General features: G+C 46.3%; 1 protein-coding gene across 1 annotated transcript in view; it reads right to left on the reverse strand.

Moving 5' to 3' along the window:
• cdh4 (cadherin 4, type 1, R-cadherin (retinal)) overlaps nt 1–19,308 on the reverse strand; it is a gene marked incomplete at both ends in the record, with an annotated part of 180,779 nt that overhangs the window by 96,265 nt on the left and 65,206 nt on the right. The window contains one exon of the mRNA XM_084440981.1: nt 6,406–6,429. Within this exon, the coding sequence (XP_084297107.1) occupies nt 6,406–6,429 (24 nt within the window). The remainder of the gene's footprint in view (nt 1–6,405; nt 6,430–19,308) is intronic.

Consider the following 19,308-nt stretch of genomic DNA (forward strand, 5'->3'; position numbering starts at 1 on the left):
AGTGTTTTAGAGGCAGGGGTGGGAGTGTTCTAGAGGCAGGGGCGGGAGTGTTCTAGAGGTAGGGGTGGGAGTGTTCTAGAGGCAGGGGTGGGAGTGTTCTAGAGGCAGGGGTGGGAGTGTTCTAGAGGCAGGGGTGAGAGTGTTCTAGAGGCAGGGGTGGGAGTGTTCTAGAGGTAGGGGCGGGAGTGTTCTAGAGGCAGGGGTGGGAGTGTTCTAGAGGCAGGGGTGGGAGTGTTCTAGAGGCAGGGGCGGGAGTGTTCTAGAGGTAGGGGTGGGAGTGTTCTAGAGGCAGGGGTGGGAGTGTTCTAGAGGCAGGGGTGGGAGTGTTCTAGAGGCAGGGGTGAGAGTGTTCTAGAGGCAGGGGCGGGAGTGTTCTAGAGGTAGGGGTGGGAGTGTTCTAGAGGTAGGGGCGGGAGTGTTCTAGAGCCAGGGGCGGGAGTGTTCTAGAGGCAGGGGTGAGAGTGTTCTAGAGGTAGGGGCGGGAGTGTTCTAGAGGTAGGGGCGGGAGTGTTCTAGAGGTAGGGGTGGGAGTGTTCTAGAGGCAGGGGTGGGAGTGTTCTAGAGGCAAGGGTGGGAGTGTTCTAGAGGCAGGGGTGGGAGTGTTCTAGAGGCAGGGGCGGGAGTGTTCTAGAGGTAGGGGCGGGAGTGTTCTAGAGGCAGGGGCGGGTGTGGTCTAGAGGTAGGGGTGGGAGTGTTCTAGAGGTAGGGGTGGGAGTGTTCTAGAGGTAGGGGTGGGAGTGTTCTAGAGGCAGGGGTGGGAGTGTTCTAGAGGCAGGGGTGGGAGTGTTCTAGAGGCAGGGGTGGGAGTGTTCTAGAGGCAGGGGTGGGAGTGTTCTAGAGGCAGGGGTGGGAGTGTTCTAGAGGCAGGGGCGGGAGTGTTCTAGAGGCAGGGGTGGGAGTGTTCTAGAGGCAGGGGCGGGAGTGTTCTAGAGGCAGGGGCGGGAGTGTTCTAGAGGCAGGGGTGGGAGTGTTGTAGTGGTAGGGGCGGGAGTGTTCTAGAGGTAGGAGTGGGAGTGTTCTAGAGGTAGGGGTGGGAGTGTTCTAGAGGCAGGGGCGGGAGTGTTCTAGAGGTAGGGGTGGGAGAGTTCTAGAGGCAGGGGTGGGAGTGTTGTAGTGGTAGGGGCGGGAGTGTTCTAGAGGTAGGAGTGGGAGTGTTCTAGAGGTAGGGGTGGGAGTGTTCTAGAGACAGGGTGGGAGTGTTCTAGAGGCAGGGGTGGGAGTGTTCTAGAGGCAGGGGTGGGAGTGTTCTAGAGGCAGGGGCGGGAGTGTTCTAGAGGCAGGGGTGGGAGTGTTCTAGAGGTAGGGGTGGGAGTGTTCTAGAGGCAGGGGAGGGAGTGTTCTAGAGGTAGGGGCGGGAGTGTTCTAGAGGCAGGGGCGGGAGTGTTCTAGAGGTAGGAGTGGGAGTGTTCTAGAGGTAGGGGTGGGAGTGTTCTAGAGGCAGGGGCGGGAGTGTTCTAGAGGTAGGGGTGGGAGTGTTCTAGAGGTAGGGGCGGGAGTGTTCTAGAGGCAGGGGTGGGAGTGTTCTAGAGGTAGGGGCGGGAGTGTTCTAGAGGTAGGGGCGGGAGTGTTCTAGAGGTAGGGGCGGGAGTGTTCTAGAGGCAAGGGTGGGAGTGTTCTAGAGGCAGGGGCGGGAGTGTTCTAGAGGCAGGGGTGGGAGTGTTCTAGAGGCAGGGGCGGGTGTGTTCTAGAGGCAGGGGCGGGAGTGTTCTAGAGGCAGGGCGGGAGTGTTCTAGAGGTAGGGGTGGGAGTGTTCTAGAGGTAGGGGTGGGAGTGTTCTAGAGGTAGGGGTGGGAGTGTTCTAGAGGCAGGGGCGGGAGTGTTCTAGAGGTAGGGGTGGGAGTGTTCTAGAGGTAGGGGCGGGAGTGTTCTAGAGGCAGGGGTGGGAGTGTTCTAGAGGTAGGGGCGGGAGTGTTCTAGAGGCAGGGGCGGGAGTTTTCTAGAGGTAGGGGCGGGAGTGTTCTAGAGGCAGGGGTGGGAGTGTTCTAGAGGCAGGAGCGGGAGTGTTCTAGAGGCAGGAGCGGGAGTGTTCTAGAGGCAGGGGCGGGAGTGTTCTAGAGGCAGGGGCGGGAGTGTTCTAGAGGCAGGAGCGGGAGTGTTCTAGAGGCAGGAGCGGGAGTGTTCTAGAGGCAGGGGCGGGAGTGTTCTAGAGGCAGGAGCGGGAGTGTTCTAGAGGCAGGGGCGGGAGGGGAAAGGTTGTAATTTAACTGTTGGGAGCTCCCAGGAGCGATTGCTTTTAATAATGGCCTCTACACTCTAATTTGTGTAGGGATTTACCCGGACTAGGCTTTTCTCAGTAGAGCCTTTATGCTACAGTGCTTTTCAAAATGACTCAGCCAGGCTAGGGGGAGAGAGGAGAGAAGTGTATGGAGCCACCAACAGGACAGAGAGAGAGAGGAGGTGGGTGATGGCTGAGATAGAGTGCCGACTACAGTGGGAGGTAATTCAAAGTGTATAAGGGTTAGAGTTAGTAGCTCTCGGTCTTGCCTATACGCCTCATCATGTCACAGACTATCTGCGTAACCTATCAATTGAGGGAAAAGGGACATTGGTTGTGGTGATAATACAGCCTGGATCATGTCACTATCTGTGGAATTGTAGGCTGTAATGACACACTTGGCTCTATGTGCTGCCCCATGGCATGTTCACGTTTAAAAGATGTTCTGCCATGGACAATGAGCAGGGGATCGGGTTTGGTTTGGACAACTGGGCGGTGCACTGACATCTCAAATAATACTGCATGTACCTGTAGACTATCCATCCAAGAGAATATTACGCATTATATGTGATCTCTCTTCCTCCTCTGTACTGTTTGCCCTGAATCCAAACACAAAGCTACACAACGGCTAGAGCTTCCTGTGTGTCATCCCTACCAGTCCCCTGTCTGACAAAGGGAGGGTTACTTGCTCCCTCGAAAACTGATCAAGCTTCTCTCCAGCCTGTTTGATCGCTGCAGCCCGCTGGGATAGCACCACTCGCTACCATTAGACTCCTTCCTCTGTGCTTCTCTGCTGTCTCAAATCCCCAATCAGACCCAGCTGGGACCTGGGAGCTGAGCACTAAACTACAGAATCAAAAATGTTCCCCGGCAGACTCCTCTGAGAAATGTTGTGTCTTAATACATTTTTGGACTGATAGACAGTTCTATGTTAAATTAGATGGGAGATAGGTGATTTTTCTGCCTAAACAGACTGCCATAAGCATGTGTTTGTTTCCTTCTTTGTTGCTCTCTCTCTCTCTCTACGCACTCACAGACCAACCATCTGCCATGACTCCTGAGTGACTTCACTTGAAGAGCTCCAGTGGCTTTCTCCAGGAGCTCCACTCTGCCAGATAGAAATACTAATTGGCATTGAGGGGGAAGAGAGGCAGAAAGCCTTCCTATCCACCACATTTCGAGGGAAGATGCCAGCTAAAGATAAAACATGGCATCCGTCATTCTCCCACCTATGTGCCAAAAGCAAACCCACACACACACAAGGCCGCCGGGGGCAGTGTTATTATGTATATATATAAAGATAAAAAATATATATAGGAAGAAATCACAAGTGTCTTGAAAGTGTACAGTACATGCTGAAGATTCGCACGGTAACGTCTGTTAAAAACACCACCAACCTCTGCCGCCTGAGTGCTTGGGTGAGCTTCTGTATAAATTGACGTGTCTGCCCCCGCCCTCATCTGCAATATTTAACCTGCTATGTCAGTATCCCTTGAGCTGCGAGTTCCACACACACGGCTCTCTGCCTGGAAGCGACATAGACCCAGCACTCGGTGATATCACTGGAGAGCTACGTTGCAGATCCACCGAGCTGCTTTTCACAGCAGGAACACAGCTAGTAGGACAAGCAACTCTGAGACAGTCAACTTCAGCAGCCAATTACTGTAGATCATTTCACCAGGCCAAACTAGCAGCGCCAAGCTACAATTAGGCTGACAGAAATGGCCTCTCTGACACATTAAAAGAAAGCAGAGCTGAGGGTGGGTCTCTCTGCATTGTCAGGGCTCTTGAATGTGTCGGCTATCGCAGTGGACTTGAAGACATTAGCTTCTGTTGTTTCTGTAGCTTTGGAGGCATTTCTCAGCCCATTAGCTGCTCTTTCAGTCCACAGCGCTACTCAGAACTAGAGTATATTAGACATTCCACAGTGTCTGAGGCTACTGTACTGTACATTAAGCGTGTCTGTTGTGGACCTGGTGAAAAGAAGGGCTGTTTTTCTGTGAACTCAGTTGATGCAGTGCTGCTTCTAGGGCTACAGTAGGACTAACAGTTCAATCTTAGTGAATCTGGAATATCGCTGTTTATCAGTCTGCTTTTATCAGCCATTTTTGAAAATAGATAGATAATGTATTAGTGGAAGGATATTTACCAGCATTCAGCGTATTCATCTCAAAATAAAAAAGCAATTAGGCCAGTAAGATACAAGCTACATCTCAATACATTGCCTTTTTCCCCCTCTTTAACAGGCAACAGGACAAAAGTCCTCCGGGTCATTTTGTAATAAACAGTTTATGGTTACATATTTTATGCGTTTGCCAATGTTCTCTACCTCACTTGGTCCTAACAGCGTTAAGGTAGTTTCCAGAGCAGTTGATGGGGCTGAACAATTTGCTCGGCTGGCAGAAAAACCATAATCAATCCAGAGATTACAGATAAGGGCACTAAAACCAGCCTGGCGCAGCGTTTTCTTATCACAATTATGTCTCGCCCTCATGCCTCAGGTGCAGCCAATTAAGCTGAGCTCCCAGCCTCCTGATAATGAGGGGGGCTATCTGGCACCTCCAAATTCAACCATTATAGGACAGGCCAAAGGAGGAGGGGGACCTACAGTAGTGTACAGTACAGCACATGACCCGTTTTGTAACATATTCAGGAGGCACAGAGTGTAATGTATGCATGCACACATACTTGCTATACTGTACTATTATGCACACACACACACACATTCACACGCACACACACTCATCCACGCACACACATATGCAGGTTCACACACTGCCCTGTGTGTTCTTTCTAGGGGAGCAGACTAGCGTATCTGCCTGCTAGCAGCACGGCTCAATGGGACAAGGACACAGAGACCTTGCCCTGACACTGCTTCCATTCACTCTTTCATCTGCCTCTCTCCTTTCATTATACCCCCCACCCACCCACACTCTATCTCTCTTCATCTCTTTATCTGTCTCTCTCTCTCTCGTCCTCTCTAAATATCATCGTCAGCATCATGTAAAAAAATTATCTTGTCATAATTACCTAGCCCGGAAAAATAAAGGTTTTAAAATGAGTTCCAAAGGCCTACAATGTGAGGGATGAGAGCGTGTGTGTGTGTGTGTGTGTGTGTGTGTGTGTGTGTGTGTGTGGGGGGGGGGTTATTACATGCTGTTTCTGTTCATGTTGTCCTAAAGAGAGGGCACAGGAGAGATTGTCCGGTTTCAGAACGGCAAAGTGCAATACGCCTTTTTCAACATTACCATGCCAATCTCATGAATGGACACTAATCATATTGATGTTTGCGGATTCACCACAGCCCTTATTTTCTCACTTCCTCTCTGCGGGGTGCACAGAGGGGCTGCTAAACAGCTTGCTCTATGCGAGTACACAAAGACCCCCGCTAGCTGAGGCCTGGTGTGTCCAGCTGTCTCCCTCCAGCCCCCCAGCTCTGATGCAGCGATGCAGGAGCCGGTGTGTAGGTGGGGCGCGGGCCTGGGGAGTCGACGCAGTAGAGCCCACTGCATCGGGTCAAGTGCCTTACAGCCCGGTCCCAGGAGGGCCGGCGCCGAAAAACACAGGATGGATGCAGTCTATTACTGAGCCTGGCTGAAGTCACATACACTACGGACGGATCAGTGAAATGTGAAATCTTAATGTGAAATCTTAATTTGAGTGGGGAATTGGTGATCACTAAGCTCATCCCAGCCTGAGACGGCAGATCTACAGTAACTCTTTAGAGAACAACAGTGTGCAAGTCAGATTTTTATATCTCTGCTCTCTTTTTCATTCATCTGACCTATATAAACACCATGTGGAGATCCTTATATTATTGCATTTTCTGCGGTCTGGAGCTGGAGACCGAGATACAGTATACAGTCATATTGTTGGAGTACAATTGGGGCCAAATGGTGAAGTTTGATTGGAAACATAGTCTGCATGGTGAGAAGAACCAGACAGGTCTCGGCTGTGATTGGCTTCATGGCTCAAGTGCTGCTGTTTTTATGTGATGTTTTTTTCCTGCTTTCAAAATGGCTGTGACATGAAATATGATGTTAGGGGAAACAGGTTCCTGCTGATGTAAATGGTGTATACATCAAGGTTCCTCCTAAGACAAACATCAGAGAATGGTTCCCTTCACAGTCACATAAACATCTCTAGACTTCCAGTTCTGAACCAGGGGAACATGCAGATGCAGTACTTACCACGCTCACCCGACAGGGTGGTATCTGTCAGGGAGAGAGAGAGAGAGAGAGAGACAGAAAGAAAGAGAAACAGTGATTAGAATAAACACATAGAAGTTAATTCCAAGACTAGTGTCACTGTTGAATAGAGACAGTGCATACAATATATTGAAACACAATAGACACACAGCCCTCTGAGCAGACATGTATCACAGAGGAAAAAGAAACCCTCATAGACATATTTCCACAGCATAAAGAGCAGAAAGCAGAGGAATCCAGGGGCGGCTGTAGATCAGGAGGTAGAGCGTGTCGTCCAGGGATCGTAGGGTCGACGGTTCGAATCTCGGCTCCTCCTGACTACATGTTGAAGTGTCCTTGGGCAAGACACTGAACCCCAAATTTCTACCAATGAGTAGCATGGCAGCTGCTGCCATTGGTGTATATGGGTGAATGAGAGGCCTTCATTGTAAAGCGCTTTGGATATAAGTGCAGTCCATTTACCATGTCAACAGGTTTTTTGACGTTTGTTTTGAGGATTTTGAGATTTATCAACAGAGGTCACTGTTATGATGTGTACTGTAATATTGCTTGCCCAATGAAACATGGTGAACTGGGGTGTATTGTGTATACTCAGATCTGTACAGTCAGCAAGCCTCTAACTCGCAAAACATGACAACACGGCGGCATCGTGGCGTCAGTGCGGTGGCGGGATCCACCAACATCTTTTCGTGCAGTGTTGCACATTATACAATGGGTAGTTACGGCCTCGCAATCTAATTGGTTAAGAGCCGTTGTACAGTATATTCCACGATACATCACAGGCAAAGCCTCTTTATCGTTCTTTGTGAAATATTACTGCGCCAATTATTGTTGCCTGTAAAAACATTAGTTCCATTGTGTAACGGTCTGTTGGTTACATTATGGTTTCTCCTCAAGAAAGATGGAAACATTCAATGTCAATTTTGAGTTGTTCTATCCGTCCTGTAATCTACCACTCTGGTTTATCATCATCACTTTTGCAACTCGCAGTTGCACAGCAAAGATAGGCTATACTTCTTTCATGGCTAGCTAGGCTGGTCAGGAGCATTAGTTTGGTTGCTAGGGCTAATTGTTCGTCGCTTTGAAACTCCATAGCAACGTGATAGTTTTAGAAACTCCCTTTCTTGGCGAAGTTCACTAAAATCGATATTAAGGCACTGAAATAGTAGGTATTTATCCCATACATGTCTTCAGTGACATCAAATCAAAGCTTGTGTAATTATATAACATTTGAGATGTAAAAGAGGGACAGATTCATTAGGTCAGTGGTTAGCGCATTTGCATGCCAGCTGGGAGGTTATGGGTTTGAAGCCAGGTGGACTTGCCAGTTTATATATATAGATTTTTTTTTCACGTAAATCATTGAGAAATTATCAACAAAGAGTGGAATCTTTTAAAAACGCCACCCTTACTGTGGCGTGTAAACTGGCAATACGCAATTCTTGTGGAAAAAGGTGACATTCACCGTCCCCCTTCGCGCCGAATAGGCATGCGCAAATAGAAGAATATGAGGGATATAGCCTTCTTTACTGCTCAATGCTCAGTGTAGGCTAGATAATTAAAGAAAAACTAAATAACTATAGAATATAAAAAATAAAAAGGGGTACAAACAAAATATTAGGCCAAGAAATCTAAAACAAAAAATGCTTTGTCTCTCTCATGTTCAATTTTACAGATAGGCCTCGGTGCCTAAGGAAGCCTGGCATGCTGACAAAAACAACCCCTGCCAGTTCACCCTCACCCACTCACCGATGTGACCCTCAAATTACTGTTCAATCATAGCAAAAACACTTTGCAGCACAATGGTTGGGTAACGGACACTGGTGTGTGTGCAGAATCTAAACAGGCTCAAGAGAGGATGTTAAATGTCCTCTTAGTGTCCACTGAAACACAGCTGTTTTTGTTTGTCTACACAAACAACCCTGAAACCGGGTGCATGTTTGCAAAGTTTTCAATTTCATTTCAACAGTACACTTGATTTGTTTTCCACTGCTTTATCAAAATGTATCTTAACAAGCTTCTCTACGCTACATGAGCAATTACAAATAATTACAATCGAATAACAACGTTGAATAATTACGTTGAATAAATTCATCTTCCATCCGCAAAAGTATTTTCTCCTGTCCTGCCTGCTTCTAAAAAGTTTCCAAAGCACAAACATGTCAATAGCTAAATGAACGGTAGCCGGCGTCTCCCCCCCCCCCCCCCTGCCTGTTCAGGCATCTACTGTGGCTCGCCTCCACCCCGGCACAACGCTTCACACATGCTCAATTATTCATCTCTCTCTGTCAGGGATTCAGCCTGCGTAGCACTCGCCAGCATCCCCACAAATTGGCAGGCAGACTCATATTTGGCATATGTGCTGCCTCTCCCCCCTCCCCTCGCCTGGCCTTGTAGCTTCCCCGGGAGAAGACTACTACACAGTGTGCCCCGCGCCCAAACTCCCAGGATGCACGTCTGTCCGTCTTGTAGGCCAGCTCCCCGCCCCCATTGAGATACTGGGCGTTCTTCCATACTGCAGTTTCCCCCTTAGCAGGACGTTCACCCGACATCTTTAATGCTGCCTCATAAATGCCCTCAGACGGAGGGATCTGACAGGAATTCTAGTCAAATATTATGTCCAAAGTAATGATGTTGTCTCATCAAAGCCCTGCATTTATGTCTGTGATGCTGAGCATCAGGTCAGCGAAATATATCAATGCATCGTTAGTGAAGCGTATCCACTGTACAGTACAGTATGACACACTTTTCCCATTAAAAAATGCTTTTATCGACGTGTCAAAGCAAACATGCTTATCAAGCTCGGAAGTTTGGCTTTGGCCGGGGCTTCGGCTCTTGCCAAAAATGCCACAGGCTCTTTTCTTCGCCATCACAGACACTTTTCTTCCATGTCCATGTTCAACGCAACGTCTATGTAACAGAAAGTGTCCATAACACATGGATGGAGTGAAAGGAGGAAAAACACTTCACATTCAGTGGAGCTGTGATCCCTATACTGTACTGTACTGTATGTGCTACAGTCTCACACATCCATAGATATGCTACAGAAAAGTGCAGTGAAAGTTGTCACTGATTTTTCTCTTTCTTTCAATTTTATTTGAGCAGGGGACCATGTGCAATTAAAACATAAATGTAAAAACATTTGATGCATCGCACCAGAGTTAGCCTTAGGCTAATTTGCATCTGATGCAATGATGCAGACTTTCACTCACTCACTATAGGACATCCACAGGGAAAAGGTCACTGCAACCCATTTCCTTCATCAGCTCCACACAAACACCTCTCCCGCTCTCTGAAAGCACACAATACATCCTTATTTGCTGTGAGATTTCTGCGCTGCCCATAGTTGGTCGGAGGGGTTGATAGGCCCCTGGTGAAGCGCTTTAATGCTACTGTGAATGGGTCGAGCCTCTTCATAGCAGTGTGTGGCTTTGGGTGAAGAGTATCACAATGTGAATGCAAAATTCCCCAAATTGTGTGTGTGTGTGTGTGTGTGTGTACGTGTGCATGCAAGCATGCGTGTGTGTGTGTGTGTTTGCGCACTGAATGTGGGTAAGCGTGTGTCAAACAAATGCTCCAGTTGGTCTCATGTTGCCTAATTGCCGGAGTGTGTTCGAATAATAAATAATGCATTTAAGAGTCTAATCAAATTTAACAAATCAATATGTCTAGAAAACAATTAATCAGAGAACAAACATGTATTTGCGAACACAACCGGCACAAACAATCAATTATTCATAAAGTGAATGCTGGGTAAGTGGGCTTCTTCCCGGGTGAGATGCTGGCATAATTGGAGTGGGACTATAGCAGAGATGGGTGGTGTGTGTGTGTGTGTGTGTGTGTGTGTGTGTGTGTGTGTGTGTGTGTGTGTTTGTGTAGGTGTGTGTGTGTGTTTGTGCGTGCGTGCGTGTGTGTGTGTGTGTTTGTGCGTGCGTGCGTGTGTGTGTGTGTGTTTGTGTGTTTGCGCATGTTGGTGTGTGTGTGTGTGTGTGTGTGTGTGTGTTTGAGTGTATGTGTGTGTGTGTGTGTGCGTGCTGCTCTCCATGCTTCAACTTCCCCCCTGAACACGACGAGAGCAAGTCAGCTCATTACTGCTTAATGGGTTGTCTGATTAGTACCGAAAATAAATGCCTTATTGTGGAGTGCTGTATGTTTATTTTGATTAATTACTATACTAAAGTGATTGGACAGAAACGCTGTGAGGTGAAACATCAATATTTGCTGTAATAAGGCTCTTTTAGAGAAAGGGACACACACAATCATGTACAGAAGACCTCGTCTCCGTAGACCAATATGGCAGCGGAGATGTTGACGAGTGGCTGAGATGAGAGACGTGTCTTTTGTCTACAGGAGCCACTCAACTCCCTAACATATAATCTAGCCATGCTCAACCTCAACGATACAGAAACGTAACTACTGTTGATGTTAAAGAGGAATGTTCTTGTACTGCATGTTCTAATTGTTCTCTCTCACTCTCTCTCTCGCTCTCTGAGCACCCCCCTCCCTTATCATCTCTCTTTCTGAACCAACCCCCCCTCTCTCTCACTCTTCTAGTTTGCTTCACGTCACTCTTCAGGGGGCTGCTGTCATAAACAAAACTCCCAACTGTAATCAGACAATTCCTTATATTCCAAAGAACACAACGGGACTGCTTCCATGGTCTGCCAACCCCTCTCAACTTTAATAGTTTATCTCTTCTCTGATAGACTGGATACAAGTGACAATAAGAGTAGTGTGATTGACCATCTGACGTGATCCACATGGTTACATCGATTAAATGGGGGGAGGGGGACACACACACACTAACTCACAAACATGCACGCACACACAGACACACACACACACACACATACACACTCACACAGTCAAACCACACACTGCGTTATTCTGTCTTTTCATCATGTCAACTACCGTGGAGAGAGAGACACCCAAACAGATTGTGAGGGTAATTCAATTTCCTCCAACGATGCTCACTTTCAAATGGTCTCCATCGGTGATCCAATCATCAACTTGATTCAGTGATTCTCCCAGCTGGGCCTGTCCTCAGACAGGAAGCCAGAGAGGCGGAGGCTGAGAGAGGGGCTGGGGGCGGTCCCCACAATGGCGAAGAATTCTGAGGGTTCAGGGGGTTCACTCAGGCACAGTGATACCCATTATATTTTTTATTTTTTTTGAGGACGCATCAAACAAGGACATCAGCATATGTTTATGCACATCCATACTGTACGTGTTTGCATAGGTTTACTCCCAAGCGTATGCATGATTCAATGCGCGTGCGCCACCCGCATGAATATGAATGAAATGTCCAGATCGCTCCCAACTTATGGTCATAATGGATCTGGAAGAGGGACAACACAAGCTCTCAGGCTCCAGTGTTTCTCCACAGACACCCCCCCAGCTCTGTAAATAGCTAAAAGTGTGTGTTTAAAAACACAGGGCAAGGAGAAATTATGCCCTGTCTTTTTCTCTCTTTCTCTCTCTCTCTCTCGCCTTCTCTTGACGCTCATCTCAATTTCCACCAGCTCAAATGAAATAAATGTGTGTCATTATGACTCACAGGAAGGAAGGAGGCAGGGAGGGGAGGAAGAAAGAAAGGAAGGAAGGAAGGAAGAGAGGGAGGGAGGGAGGGAAGAGAGAGGCAGGGAGAGAAAGAAGGAAGGAGGAAAGATGCTGGGAGGAATGAATGAATGAATGAATGAATGAATGAATGAATGAATGAATGAATGAATGAATGAATGAAAGAAGGAAGGAAGGAAGGAGAGAGGCAGGTAGGAAGGAAGAAAGGAAGAGGAGAGGCAGGGAGGGAAGGAGAGAGGCAGGAAGGGAAGGAAAGAAGGAAGGAGAGCGGCAGGGAGGGAAGGATGGAAGGGGCTTGCGGCAGGAAGGCTGATAGGAGGAGATGGAGAAAGGGAGAGAGGTGAGAAGAGCTGGGTAAATGGAGGAGAGGGGGATGATGATGAATGATGGAGACAAAAGCAGCCAGGGAGGGAGACCTCCTCTCCTCCTCACTCCGTCTCAGAGAATACTCCAGAGTGTCTCCTCCAAACTTTCTCTGTACATTAAAAAGGCCAAAGCAGGGTGATGCATGTACCCCTATTTGTGTTACTGTACCTCCAAGAGACTGAATGAAAGAAATAACGAGAGGGAAAAAAAAACAGAAATGTACTGTACGGTATGTGTGTGAGAGAGATTTCGCCGGAGGGAGACCCTGTGTGGTCGAAGCGTTGCTCATCGAATTAAGTATTGGGAGCTACAATCCAGTGTGCGGATATCCTTTCCTCTGAGAGAGAGATTGCAACTCACTGCTTGAGGTGTCCAGCATAGGCCCGGCAGTCTCTTCATGTTTGCAACGTGTCAGGACATCTCACCCGCTGTCCCCTATCATCCCCTCCTCATCCCGCCGCCTACTGCTACCCCCAACGCAGACCGCAGAGCCAACCAAGACAAACAACAAAACACACCTCCACGCCAGATCACAGCGGCGGCGTTCACCCCCTCTGTGGGCTCTTGACCGAATCGAGCAGAACCAGCAAACGAGCAGCGCCGACCCACCTGGGACCCATCTGAGCTGCACAGCGGCCGTATCCATCCAATGTATGTCTATAAAAGTAGCTAAGGGCTGCCATCAATCCCCCTAGGTGTCCATTCATTCATCTCGGCATGGGATTTCTACACTCCTCTGGGGCCTCTCCGGCCTGCCACACTGCTTTATCAATCTCTCCCAGGTCTATCAGTGGAGGTGTGCGTCGGTCTGATAGAATACACTCTCTTAACTTATGGGATAGGTAGTCAGAAGTTGCGCCGTCAGCGCCACCGGAGTGTGTTTAAGTCCGGAGAGGATGTGACTGTTAAACTGTGAACCACCTGGGCTATATATTTCTATCTATCTATCTATCTATCTATCTATCTATCTATCTATCTATCTATCTATCTATCTATCTATCTATCTATCTATCTATCTATATATATATCTATATATATATATATATATATGAGTATGTATATATATATATATATATATATATACAAGTATAAATAAAGGTTCAAAATTAAATGAAATATCCAGTATCCACACAGAAAATTATCTCTGAGAAAAAGAGTACGTATCCGACCTAGAATAAATATGCTGAGAGAGCACTACACTATGAATTGAAATGTACAGATGTTTCTTCCACCTACGAATGCTTTGATCTTGGTTAAAGAGAGGCTTCTTCACCTCTGAGAGAATGGAGGAATGTCAATGTGGGTGAACGTGGCATATCCATAACCCCATGAAGATGTTAAAGCAAACCTAACAAGGTCTGGGTGGAATTCAACCTAGAACTCTATCTTTTACAAATCACTTCTTTAATTCACTGTCTGGTTCACTGGTCCTGATACATCTCAGCCTCCTCCAAATCCCCTCCCCACTTCCTCTCTCTGACCTAAAGCCCTCCCAAAGGGCCTGCTGATTGGCTCTCCAATTGGCTCCCTGTAGACCTGGTTGTAATGCGTAGAGCTAGACCAATGAGAGTGAGGCAAAGGAAACAGAGCGAGGCTGGGAAAGGGACATTACTGTATCTGTCAAAGGACAGAGAAACAACCTCATTCTCTTCCGATGACCAATGATTTCTCAAGTCTTACACACAGCAGCCATCTTTGGTTTTAGTATCAAGGGGGACAGTGGTAACAAAGGCAAAGATAGGCAAAGACAAGTGAGAATAACTAGTTGACATCAGAGGGGGTGAGCACAGCACTGCAGGAGACACTGGGAAGGCCAAAGACAGCTCTCACAGCTGTGAATAAAGAATATGAAAACAGAAGCAGCACTCCAGTGCTCAGACGGAGGACCGAGGATGCAGACCAGTGGCACCTTGCTCTGATGAGGCAGTCTGTTTTGGGCGGTCTCAGAGTATTCCTAAAATGTTGGGCATATTAGATCTCTGTTTTCTGCAGAGAACAAAGAACAATAGCAGTGGAGAACAGATGAGAAGAGGAGAGGAGGGGGATAAAATAGAGGAGTGGAGAGGTGGGCGGGTCGCCAGGCGGTCGGGAGAACGGTGGCTGACTAGGGCCAGTACAGTACTGGTGGCTCTGGAGTGAGTTTCACTGCTCAGAGGCAAAACAAGGCAGGCAAGGCAAGTTTATTTGTATAGCACATTTCAGCAACAAGGCAATTCAAAGTGCTTTACATGAGACATTAAAAGCATTAAGACAAAGTGCAAGAAACACATAAAAGGTAATATAAAACAAAATGAAAAAAGGGACATTTAAAACAAAATGAAGGAAACATTAAATACAGAAATAAAAGTTACTGTACAGTGCAGTGTACGAAGGAATAATTATTTGATTTAATAAAAAGCAGCGATGAAGTCTTTAGTCTTGATTCAAAAGAAATTACAGTTGCAGCAGACCTGCGGTTTTCTGTAAGTTTGTTCCAGATATGTGGAGCATAAAAACTGAACACTGCTTCTCCATGTTTAGTTTTAAATGTGGGGACAGAAAGCAGGCCTGTGCCAGACAACCTGAGAGATCTGGATGGTTCATAACGTAGCAGCAGATCAGAAACATATTTTGGCCCTAAACCATTCAGTGCTTTATAAAACAACAGCAGTATTTTAAAGTCAATTCTTAGACAGACAGGAAGCCAGCGTAAGGATCTCAGAACTGGAGTGATGTGAAATCCACTTTCTTAGTCTTAGTGAGGACTCGAGCAGCAGTGTTCTGAATCAGCTGCAGATGTCTGATCGATTTATTTATTTATTTTTTTCAGGTTTGTGGTTTTTAGCATTACTGATTGGAGCTGAGCGCTGACTTTGAATCGCTCTTCTTTGACTCCAAAGACAATCACTTCAGTTTTATTTTTGTTAAGTTGAAGAGTTCTGGCACATCCAATCATTTGTTCAATGCACTCAGCGCTTGTATGGGATTAAAGTCCCCTGGTGATACGGTGATAGAAATTTGTGTGTCATCTGCGTGGTAACATATTTTGTTGTTTTCCATAATTTGAGCTGGGAGCATGTAAATATTGAACAGAGGAGGCCCCAGAATGGAGCCTTGGGGAACTCCCCAACAGGTCACCTTTGTCCGCTCGGATTTGTAACTGCCTATAGACACAAAGTAGTCCCTGTCCTTCAAGTATGATTCAAAACAGTCTAGCACTGTGCCAGAAATTTCCAGCCAGTTTTCCAGTCGGCCTAGTAATATGTTGTGGTCAACCATCAGAGAACAATCAAGTTCCCCCTCAAACTCTATCCCTTTCCATCGTACTCAATTATCTCTCTCTCTCTCTCTCTCTGTCTCTCACACACAAACACACACACACACACACACACACACACACACACCCACACACACACACACTCTCTCTCTCTCTCTCTCTCTCTCTCTCTCTCTCTGTCTCTACCTCATTTAATCATTTCTCTCTCTGTTGCTGTCAGGTCCGATATGCTCTGCATGTTCATGTTTATGAGATGACAACTGGCTTGAACAACAAAAACAATAAAAATACTGTATAATTACAACCTCTAGTAAAGCCTGTATAACAAGCAGATGGTGACGTTGCACATGACATATTGCCTATCGCATGCTGTATGTCAAGATAACCCCAGTGAAAAGAGTTCTCCATAAAACCACCCGGTGTCAGATATAACCACCCTGTGTCAGATATAGATTTACTCCATTTCAGCTCACATAAGTGGAGAGAGCTGTGAAATCTCATTCCTTCCTGATCCAACCAGCACTCAAACAATCTAACAACCCTGCAGGAGCTGGAACACACATTCTAACACACTGCTGAGATCCAGCGTGCAGTAGCCTACACACTGAACTGTATACAGTATGTGGACTTTAACTGCATCATATAAATGCCTCAGATTGATCGGTAGCTTATTTGTTTCTGTGAGTTTTCACAAGAGAAGGACAAACTTCATTATATTACATTGTGTGTCAACAAAGACATTCAAAGTTGGACAGTGTTGACTAATCTGTGCAAACAACCCACCTTGAGAATACCGACAGTACACATTCATACTGTACTAGTTTTACACCAAACTAAATAAGGAAGACAGATCTTATGATGGTACAGTAGGCCTCATCTGTCAGCTCTCCTTTTCATCAGTTTTGACAAGCCCATTAAATAAATCAGGTCCTCCAAAATAAACATGTTTGTGCTGAACTGAAGTGACAGCCAGTGATGACACCTCTCAGAGAAACAGCACCTTTTAATTAAAAGGAAGCTCAGATACAGAAGAGACCAGATAAACAGCCTAGCCTCTGGCAAGACCAACTTACAGCAGCAACTCACAATACGATTTAACTGGTAATGCACAACTTTGCAAGTGTTAGGCTAATTATTTAAAAATGTATAGAACAAACTAAATATTGACTAAATACAAGCTATACTTGTTGGTAGAGGAATTAACAATGCAGCTTTTGATGCTAATGCCATACTGAGAAGTTCCACAAACCATGTTTGTGTGGTTTAAGGGACTACCCTCCCCCCCCCCATAATTGACTTTCTCTCTCAGGGGTTCTGACTGTTCAGTATAATAATGTATTGTTGTTAGAATCACAAAGCTAAACAATATGAGGCAACTCAAGAGTCAATCACAAGTCAATAGCAAACCGATAGCAGCAGATCCTCAGGGATTGTCCATAAAATGGAGATAAACTTGCAAGATTTGAGAGCATGCTTTTAAATTCTCTGAGGACTGGCGTGACAAAGGCAATAAGCTCTAGGTGTTCTGGTGCGCTGTGAGAAACTGACATGTTATTTCCTCCAACTGATATCTTTATTTTATGGGCACTGTCATCTCCATGAAGGGGCGAAAAGACCCCTACGTGACTACAGCGCCAAATTCTGTTTCCATGACGACAGCTGAGTCTAAACTTCTAAGCGATCCCTGTCACGCAGACCAGCAGCAGGTGAGCAATCATTATAGCTTTTTTCTATCATTATGCCTACTCTTTCCCAGCACTTTTATTTATTCTCTTTGTGCTGCTTCCCTTCCTTTGTCTTGAACTGTTACAAATGCTGTCATTTCCATACAGCTTCCATCCAGCTCCTGGATCCTTTTGTTCTGTATTCATTCCCCAGCGCTGTAACCCAGGGTTAAGCTTGGAACAGTGGGGGAGGAAATCAAAACGACTGCATTCATGTGCATATTTTAAACTATTTAATTTTGACAAAAGGTTATATTCTTCTACGAGGCATACAGTACAAAAGCCTTGTTTAGAAAACAAATTGCTTTTCTTTTGACAAAGCACAAGATATTTAGCCTCCGCCTTTAAAGTTGTGTGTGCAGTATTTATTTGTTTTGAAGTGTGGATGAAACCGAACAATAAATCGTCCCCTAGGATAAGCCAGGCAGTAAAACAAGATGGAGGCTTCCCAAGCATTTTATACTATACTAATCAATATGTAGGCTAATGCAGAGTTTGTTGAGGTCATCTATGTTACAAAAAATCTGAGGTACACAGAACAGTGTGCATACAGTAGCCTAACATCTCTGCTCAGACTAAATTCACCACATAGGCCACACCATGTACAGTATAGTAAAAACAAGCAGGCAGATTAATTTACAATATTCCTCTTCTGAATGTTATTCAGTATAGCATATGTTCCTGAAGGGTTTCAGGATTCATCTCTACGCCTGGAGTGCCTCCTATTCCCATGGACTTTTGTTTTTTAGCTTGAGCAACTATGAAAAAGAAAAGGCTAGGTGGTTTTAGACAAATATTCCTGACCGTACTTTCTCCTTTCTTATTTACCCAAACGTCAGACTGTGCTGGACACTGAAGGGAACGCTGCTCTGTTCATTATACATATGGAAGCCTGATGTATCTCTCCCTACAGCATATGCCAGAGTGCATCAAAAACAAGCTTCCTTCAGCGGCAGTCAGACTCACAGATAGATTGCATGGTTTCACAGTCGTGCCAAGATTGATCACTCCCTTTGTTAAACTCTTATTGTAACTCAACACGACGTTGGGTAAGGGAGGGCTTGTTACCCAGGGCAAACCTGCAATTAAAGTCTCTTATCTCTTCCACAATAAACTGGAGCATTAGTACCATGGCATGAAAGAACATAATCTGGCCCATACCCAGCCATTCCCCTCTGGGAACAGATTTGCGATTGCATCCGTAGATAGGCTGTGCATTCAATCAACAGCCCGCTTTCAGCTTTTAGACCACCCTGATCAAACGCTTGAGGGACACAAGGGATCAATAGGGATAAATTAATTACCATGGTGCCAAATGGGGATTCAGCCCGTGAGTAGTGTTGCTGGAACAGGAAGCACATCGCAGTGGGTGTAGCAACGGCCAAATTAAGGCCTAAGATTGTTAACCATGTGAGAAGGGCTCTGAGTTCCGAGTGGTGGTCCTGGCCCAAGGCATGCCACGATCATCTCAGTCCTACCGACGTTACTGCACAAAAGGTTGCATGGGGACGGTCGCAGAAATGTATCAGCACTTGGACATCAGAGTCAATTGACCAAAAGTAATGTCAGCAGTGCTTGCAGACTGGTATCTTATTAATGGGAATATGACTAACAGGATGTCACTACATGGGAGAGAGAGGACTGGACAAGATAGCCAGATGGATAGGGAAAGATAAAGAGAGTGAGAGAGAGAGAGAGAGAGAGAGAGAGAGAGAGAGAGAGAGAGAGAGAGACAGAGAGAGAGAGCGAGAGAGAGGGTTCCACTTCTTTTTCTCCATCAGCTGCTGTCACCTCCGCTTGTAATGTCCACAGCAGGACGGGGGCGACCAATGAACTCCCTCTTGGCCTCTATAAAGAGTAGTGTGCTGACCCCTGCCTTCCTGGGGGCTACATTCACTACAACACTAATATCACACAGCCAACCAATGAATTCCTAAAAAGTGCAATCAAAGGGGAGACAAC

The sequence above is a fragment of the Borostomias antarcticus genome (assembly GCF_949987555.1).
Source record: "Borostomias antarcticus genome assembly, chromosome: 7".
Classification (NCBI taxonomy): Eukaryota; Metazoa; Chordata; class Actinopteri; order Stomiiformes; family Stomiidae; genus Borostomias; species Borostomias antarcticus.